Source organism: Rhagoletis pomonella, unplaced genomic scaffold, assembly GCF_013731165.1.
Source record: "Rhagoletis pomonella isolate Grant_MI unplaced genomic scaffold, Rhpom_1.0 Rhpom_scaffold_00007, whole genome shotgun sequence".
NCBI lineage: Eukaryota > Metazoa > Arthropoda > Insecta > Diptera > Tephritidae > Rhagoletis > Rhagoletis pomonella.
In genome coordinates this window covers 13,931,600-13,940,360 of record NW_023458561.1, presented here as the reverse complement: position 1 = coordinate 13,940,360, position 8,761 = coordinate 13,931,600, and the positions used below count along the sequence as shown (strand labels likewise).

At 35.0% G+C, this 8,761-nt stretch overlaps 2 protein-coding genes across 2 annotated transcripts; both read right to left on the bottom strand.

The window, feature by feature from the left end:
• Positions 1-3,318: 3,318 nt before the first annotated feature.
• On the bottom strand, positions 3,319-4,060 carry LOC118743637. The gene has a single exon (XM_036476402.1). It carries the CDS (start codon positions 3,991-3,993, stop codon positions 3,397-3,399), a length of 597 nt encoding a protein of 198 aa, XP_036332295.1. The 5' UTR covers positions 3,994-4,060; the 3' UTR covers positions 3,319-3,396.
• Positions 4,061-4,454: 394 nt separating this feature from the next.
• Positions 4,455-5,228, bottom strand: LOC118743598 (piggyBac transposable element-derived protein 4-like). Its single transcript, XM_036476363.1, has one exon. The coding sequence runs from the start codon at positions 5,226-5,228 to the stop codon at positions 4,455-4,457; it is 774 nt and encodes a 257-aa protein (XP_036332256.1).
• Between the last annotated feature and the right edge of the window lie 3,533 nt (positions 5,229-8,761).

The following is an 8,761-nucleotide window of genomic DNA, read 5'->3' as shown; positions in this document are numbered from 1 at the left end:
GATTCAGTGATAGCCCCGTACATTAACACGCTTAATTTTTTTTATAGCGAAACATGTAATTTAAGAGTTTCCACACTGTGCTACATGAACGTACCTCCATCAATAGAATGTCAAAATCAAGTATTTTTTTCCTCGATTTGTAACTCGTATCAGCCAGCATACAACAACACTGTTAACTAATATTAGCATTGAAATCTCAAATTTTCCTTATGCAACTCAAGAGCATACGTTAAAAATGCTATCTTGTCTATTCTTTTCAGAGCCTACAAAGGTTACAATCGGGTGAAAGATTTTCGAATAGTCAAGTCAGCGTCTGCACGCCAATTATGACTAGTAAGTACACAGATATGCTTGAATGTGTCAATATTTGTAACTTTCTAGAGGAAATTTTTTATTTGTTATGCTATTTTATGCACTTATAAGTTATTGTTGAAGCTTATTGGTTTTCGGAATTCCTGAACTGTTTTGCTAAACGTCCTTTTTCCTTAACATCAGCACATAGTTAACCCTTAGCCCATAGCTCTTGTCAGAACTATTAGATAAGGCGTAATTGAGAGAACTCAGTGCGATTCTCTTGTAAAGGACTATAATGTCAAAAAATATAAACAACGAAATATTTTTTTTTTCAATTTCACGTAGAGAGCCAGTTCGAAAACGCCCATTCTAAGAAAACATTCCAAGAATGCCCTACATCAGAATTTGATTGAATAATGCCCTATTTCAGAATTTGATTGAAAAACACCCTTTCTCAGAATTTGGTTGAAGAACGCCCTATCTCAGCTGCCGATTCAAAAACGCCCTATCTCAGAACATTTTCAATGTATTTTCAGCTGAGATAGGGCGTTTTTGAACCGAATTCTGAGATAGGCGGTTCTTCAAACAAATTCTGAGATATTGAGGCGTATCCTGGTTTTCGTACGAATCGAAAATTTCAAATTTTTGTATCGAAAATGATACGAAAATTTCGTGATTTTTGATTCGTACGAAAACAAGAATATGCCCCATTGTTTTTCAATAAAATTCTGAAAAAGGGCGTTCTTCAATCAAATTCTGAAGTAGGGCGTTCTTGAAAAGTTTTCTGAGGTAGGGCGTTTTGGAATTGGCTGCCGAGACAGGTCGATATTCTGCTCAGCTGTCGATATGTATTTCTTACGAGAGCGCTGTCAAAATCAATTATACTTTGTTAAATATCCTTTGATACCTTTTGATCAGAACCACATATCGCACACTTTCTTCAAAAGAGGCACAACTGAAATTTTGGAATTTTTTAAATTATGCGCTAAGAATGTACACAAGAGCTTTTATCTACCTTTCAGCAAAGGCTGGAGCAACTTTTTGTTATAATTTGTTAAAAAAAAAAACATAAGGTAAAGCCTCCCTTGCCCATATGATTATCATGTGCTAAGAAATAGTTTTTCGCATTTTCTGACACGTGTAATTTAGAGTTGTGCGCCTTTTGAAGACGTGTGCGATATGTATAATTTGTACGGACACACATAAACCAAAATTCTCCAGCGCATTCACCTTGGAACTCGCTACCTAGTATGTGTATGTTAAAGCGTCTGAGTAAAGATGTCCTCGACCAAGACTTTCGTTTCGCTCGGGACTAATTGAACTGCAATATTAAGATTTTAAACTATTGGAAACCGTCAGGAACCAAATTTAGGTCACTTCGGGCCGGTTGTTCAATGTCAGGTTAACAAAAATCGGAGGTAGAAGCTCCGGTGAAATACAGCGACTGCTTTATCGGTCACATTTTATATGCATGATGTCGAAAATGTCTATAACGATGTTAACTGGGAAGTAGTGATAACCAGACATTGAAAAACCGGCCCTTAGTATGTATATACATATTTTGTCAAAGTAGAGGTAATCAGTTATTGAATTTGTGCTGTTATTTATGGTAAGACCTAGGTTGCTTATGTCATCTATAAAATTTAAGCCATACGTTTGTACATATAGATTTCATTCGCACTCAGTTCACATAAAGCCTGCTATACGGTTCAATGCGAGCTTTTTATTTTGATCAATATCTTCGTTATTTCTAAACTTTTTGCAATAGTTGATACATGAAAAGATAGAGAATTAAAATATCTTTCAGATTTATAGAATAAAAACTAATTTAAAATGCATAATATGCCTTTTTTCAAGCTCACACTCAACTGTGTGCGTACGCAAAGCATTCGCATGTGAACGACAAGTTTTGACAGATGTGTGTGAGCGTCCATAAGAATACAAATGGAATTCTTTGCCTTTGCTAACTTTCACGCTCATGCTCGCATTGAACTGTATAGCAAGCTTTACTAAACATAATATTTTGGCCTACCTGATATACGAAAATCTGTGTTACGTTACCGTGGAAACACAATGCCGGCGAACGGCGAACTCCCCACAGCGAAATTACCGCTGTCCAAATTAGAACACCCGCCGGCATATGAAATTGAACACAGCCACAGCGAAATGCGAAGTTCGCTCGGCGGCGTTTCGTGGCGATAGATTTATTTCTATCGCTCTGCTGGGCGATGGCAGCAGTACATGCCAAAGGTGGCCGTATTTTTTTTTTACTTTCAAAGATTTAGAAGAAAACAGCATGTAACACGAATTATTTTTGATGGTTGAAAAATACAGTGAACGATTCGTTAAATCTGGCTTAAAATAAAATAATTTATTATAATTCCCCATTGCCTTATATTTATATTTGTTATCATTTCATCATTTCTAAATATGGTTTCGTTTTTCAAAATATGGTCACCTCACTTATAAGTGCGACGAAATGGTATCAGCTGTTTTCGCTACCGCTCTAATTCTGTTAAAGTTGGCGAAATAGCAGGGCGAACGGTGAACGACGGCATCGCCCAATTCGGCGCACTTCGCCGTCGCCGGGTATTGTGTTTCAAGCATTGCCGTAAGAAACTTAAGAAGCTGTGGATTTTAGATTCCTAAGTTTCGACGTTACGTAAATTCAGAGCAGTGAGAGAGCTCGGTTAGCCAGTTTTTTGTTAATTTTCGATGCTTTTTTTTGATAGGACATTTGTAGGCGGCGAGCAGTAAAACACCTAAAAAAATATATAATATGTAGTAAAAAAATTCTCGCATCTGGCTTAACACATTGACTGCCACGTCGGCCATATATGTGTGACACTGTACTATGCGGTTACGCCACGACTATTATTCTCTCTCGCCATGTCACACAGCAACGATTGAGGATAAATATGATTTTATTGCAATAATAAAATATATGGCTTCCCATGAAATTTCTGTTATAGTGGCTTCGGCGCAGCTCAAAAAACAATTGGAAAAAATTGGTTTTGAAAAAAAAAATTAAATTCATTTTATTGCAGTAACAAAAAATTTTTTACATATTATTTTTACAAAGTAGTTATACAAATGAACCCATTAAACTTGTTTGTGGTGATTCCCAAAACATTCTAAACACATGAATGGCTCTTGGGGACAATCCGGGCAATACGTGTATACTCTTTTAGCCTTCTTTCTGGCGAACTCCCTTCCTTCCATTTGTTTTATTCTGGAATAACATAAAGTACATGTTCGACGTAATTTTGTATTACTTGCACTTAGTTTTATTTTTAAAATATGAATATTGCCTGATTTTGGCTTCATATGTTTTTCTGGCTTCTGCAAATTTAGAAGTGATGAAGTAATTTGTTCTCTAAACCATCGTATTTGTGCATTATTTTTTTTCGTAGCTTTCTTGTACACTACAAAAGCATTTACTACTGATAGTCCAAGCAGATGTTCTATACCCAGTTTGCGGTACCACTTCACGCCCTTCCTCAAAGTAGTAGCATAAGAACAGTTCTGGTCTGATAAATCAATCCCTGCTTTTCCTTTGTTGTAAGCAAGTATGGCTATTGGCTTTTTCTTATTCTTCTTCGCCAAGCGACGTTTTGAGCCAGAGGTGTTACTGGTTGATGGTTGGTCAAGGTCAGAAGCTAATGCTTGTTCGCCATTATCTTGAGCTTCTTCTACCATTCTTGGACTGTGTTTTGTTGACAGAATCCGTACATCACGAGCATCGCGCCATTTCAGTACCACAATTCCATTTTGCTCTTCTCTATGAATTACCTGACCTTTTTCCAATTTGGCATCAAACACTTCTTTGGGCATATATTTTTTGTTTGCTCTTAGTGTACCCACAACGTGTGTATTTTGTCGTAAAAAGGAAAGTGCCAACTCATAGCTTGTATAGAAATTGTCAACGAACAGTGTTCTACCTTGATTTAGTAAGTCCTGCGAAAGTTCTTCGCAAACTGATCGTCCCAGGCCAAGATTTCTTGCGTAAACCTCTGACTTTCCTGAGTAAATCTTACTTGCCCATGTATATCCTTCTGTAGAACATAGCTTGAATAATTTTATGCCTTACTTATGGGCTTTGTTTGGAATATACTGTCGAAATACTAAGCGACCCCTCCAAGGAACAAGAGTCTCATCAATTACAAAATCCTCATCTGGGTATAAAGTTTCTTGGTATTTTTTTGCAACATATCTATAAGTGGTTGAACTTTTCCAGTCCTATCCCCTTTTGGAATGGTTTCATTGTTGGCGAAGTGTATATTTGCTAGTATTAACTCAAAACGGTTCCGCGGCATTACCTTGGGCGCTACATTGTTCTTATAAATTTCACTTGTACACCAGTATGATGGAATACTACCACATCGAACAAGACCCATCCATAATACAAGTCCCAAGAACTTTTTCATTTCATCGCTATTAGTTGGAGTCCATTTTTTCATTCGACTTTCGCGTTTCAATTCTTTTGCAATCAGTTGTTGCTCAGCGTATCTATTTGTTTCTAATACGATGAGGTTGATTATTTCATCGTCAATAAACAAACGAAAACCATCAAATGGGGTGACACTTTGTGGGACATCTACTTGTAGGCCTGATTTTCCCGAAAAAGTAAATGTTTTATGACGACCTTCGTATTCAGACCAGACAGCATTTATAATTTGGGGTTCACTTGCGACCCGATTTTCTTGTTCTTCATCGCTTTCTTCCCTATTCTCTTCTAGTGCTAGGCTTTCAAGAACTTCTTCTATATTATTTATGACTTCCTCATCTTCTTCACTTTCCGAAGAGTATGCAGTAGGATTATACATAGGATCCTTTACAGAGTCATCAGAGCTATAATCTTCATCTTCTTCACTTTCTGGAATTGCGAGTATTTTTTCTAACTCAGTATCTGATAAAAATTTTCTTTTCGACATTCCGTAACACAAATATTATCAACCAATATAACGCGATCAAGTCTTCTTGTTTACTGAGCATGTAATAAGCTTTGACTTGTTTCTGTTTGCAAAAATAACGGATTCAAACATCAAAATACATTGTCGTCATATAACGTTGTTTGGTGTTTGTTTGCAAAAACAACATACTCCCAATTGTTTTGTTTTTGCAAAATGAAGTAGAGCTTGTATGACGACGATGTATTTTGATGTTTAGCCAATGTTTTTGTCGTGCATATATGTCCGCCATGGCCCTGAGTTAAAAAAAGTCGGTAGGCGCCACGTCGAACATATGTGTGTGACATACTAATTAGTTAAAAACTGCTTGTTTCTAAGCAGAAAATATTACCAGCACTACCCTAAATTCCAATTTTGACGTCTCTGATGAGATTTAAAAAAAAAAATGCTGTGGCCCCAGAACATCTTATTTGCTGAAAGTGCCTTGGCAGTCAATACATACATACATAAATATAATCTCAATCAAAGCTCTTGTGATAATTACTTTGAAGTTTAAGTTTTTGAAGGAGACGTACGTAGTTGGTGTTAATAGTTTTTATTTTCCATATTTTTAAATTTAATATCTCTAAACGTTAATGAGTAAAATTGACTTTTCATTCCGTATACATTTGTCGTAAGTAGCTTTTACTCACCACTTTGTTTTGTCCATAGAACATACGACAATACTAAAGTATTCTTTTTTAACGATGATAATTTGATGAAAAAACCAGATATATTTTTTTAAATTTTATGCTTTATAAAAACAAAAAAAACAATACTTAAATTCAGTATTTTGTACATTTTCATTTCATTCATTTCATTGGAGACTCAGTGCAAGTTAAATAAAAAAAAGAAGTTATTTAGTTTAATTCCCTATTTTAATTGTGTCGCAATAGCAGAGGACCATCGAATTGTCGTAAGTTCGAAGTTTTGCGATACATACGACAAATGTCTTGTGATTAAAAAAAGATTACATTTGTATGGGAATTTGTCGTACATATCAGGGTTGTTGCGAATATTCGCATTCGCAACCGCGGAGCTTCCGTATTAATTTTAATATTCGCATTCGCTTTCGCATTCGCAATAATCAATGCGGATCTTTTGCGAATGCGAATATTGAAGGGACCGAAAATAACAGTTTTTTTTTTACAGATAAACTTGGCCAAATATTTTTTATTTCCAATTAAAAGTCTTTTCCGGATAATAAACAAACCTCTTATCCAAATTAAACAAGTTTGGTACCAAATGAAGGAAATGGCTAAACGAGCAAAGCCACCCATTGAAAAATACATATTTCAATAAAATAAAAAATGTTAATTAATTACCATAGATCAAACCTTGGGTCTGGTATATGAATTTCTGTAGTATTAAATGATAAAAAATACAAATAGAGGTGGTAACCTTCTTTCGTTATGTCTGCTTAAAAGCTATTTCAGTCACAGAAGAAAGGATGAAAAATGAATTACAAAAACAAAATCGAAAAACGCTGTTGACCTTACATGTTCTCCAAATTCAGAAACAACCAAAAGAATGAGAATGAAGAATTCCTTGGAAATCGACGGTGTTTAAACAACGATCTTGCCATAATGCAAGATTGTGAAGATGGAAGTCAGGAGGATACATCCGACATTTGCAGCCCGATGCAATTCTCAAAAAAGAATTATTGCACCGCAATAAAAAAAATAAATATAACTGAAAGACCTCTCAACTGGTGCAGTGTCAATCGAAAATAATTTACAATTTTGGCAAGTTTAAAGTTTTTTAAGTTTGTCGCCTCGAGCGAGTAGTTATTTAGTGGCGCAGGTTTGATTTACGACCCTTAAAAACATTTTATACCCGAGCGCACTTGTGCACAAGATGGGATTCTGATATAAAAATCCACCTAAGCTTTAACTGTCATCAGTGATATTAATGTTACCTCATATAATATAAGTCCCAGATGGTTTCTAAAATCACAAATTAGTTTTTGTGCAAATTGCAGATAGAGGGTATTAATGAATTCAAGCCCTCGATATTTCACATTTTTATATTTGTAAGTTATTGGAAGCAGGGATGCCAACTTAGCTCAAACCGTGCCATTTGTTCCTATTTTACTTCAAATGGCACTTAATTTTTCAATTTGGCGCAAAATGCCAAAATGGCACTTTTGTAAAAAAAATAACATTTCAATACAGTTTTGTGAAATCCTTTGCGTGCACTTCTTTTTCTCAACTAAAATTTTCTAATTTATAAAGGCTTTTCGACTGGTTTATCTTATTTTATCATTGCACTTTTGTTTTGAAAATGTGGCTTTATTTTATTGCTAAATGTGAATGATTAAAAGGAATTACACCTTTTTTGGCACTTTTATTTTTCTATTTGGAACATTTTGGTACTTTTTTTATCCTCAATATGGCACCTCATAACTAAGGAGAGTTGGCAGCCCTGATTGGAAGATTTCTGCTGTGTTTTGAAGCAACAACTTGTCTGCAGTAAAAAAGCATATAATTTGTGTTTCAAAAGTGTGTGAAAACCAATCAGTTAACTTATATGATCTCGGTTCCGATATTAAATAATCAATAGTTGTTTATACCCGCATTTTGGCACATTGGCTCGTTGAATTGCCATCTAATAAGTAGTGTCGTCGTTCTCCTTAGCTGCTTTTAAATGACTGCTGGCGGAGGCATAAATACAGTGTAAGAAAATTCTTTTTTTATAATTGTTTCCTTATAGAAAAGTTGGGTTCTTTTCCACCTTAGACATTCCGAATTCGTTCAAAACATGCTAATTTAAAACACAGAATTCTTTCAGTGCTCCTCCGGGGTTTTTGGACATGGACTGTTTCTTCAATTTAATAGTGTTCGCTTTATTTTTGTAGAAACGAAAAATGTTTTGCAAGTTATGGATCATTTCTCCACTCTTTTTTCAAATATTTCTCATATTCCAGCTGTGCGCAGGCGTTTAGTTTTTCGCATCGTGTTTTTACATATTCGTAATTAAAATTTTTTTTTAATAGAATCACTTGGTGGTAGTTCATGATTGTGTGTGGATTAATATCACAACACTGAGGATTTGGCAAAAGCCTTTTTCTTCTATTAAAAAACAACACTTACGGGGCAATGTTTATTGTAAGAACAACATTTTTTTCTATGAATCGACATACTTTAAGCATTGTTGACGCTATTTCCATTTGAATGAGGAAATAGCGTCAATGACTTTATTTCCAAATTTTTGTTGACTTTATTTCGCTTTTGAAAAGGTAATAATGTCAATTGACTTTATTTCGCACCAGGGTGGGAAATAAAGTCAATTGACCTTATTACCTGTCACCTAATATTTACGACTTCATAAGCATAATTTAATCCTGCTTTTCAAATGTAAAGTTGACGTTAGAAAAAGTGGTAAAATACAGAAAGCAGTTTTATGAAGATTGCAGACGGACGATACTAATTATAATCTCCGATATATTTTGATTTAGTTTTTTTATCCGAACGTTTGATATTTTATGCGCGCAATGATCATTCCAGTTGCATGCCTCA

Bases quoted from the DNA above. Each gene is read 5' to 3' on its own strand.
- LOC118743598 (XM_036476363.1), bottom strand. From the start codon at position 5,228: ATGTCGAAAAGAAAATTTTTATCAGATACTGAGTTAGAAAAAATACTC.
- LOC118743637 (XM_036476402.1), bottom strand. From the start codon at position 3,993: ATGGTAGAAGAAGCTCAAGATAATGGCGAACAAGCATTAGCTTCTGAC.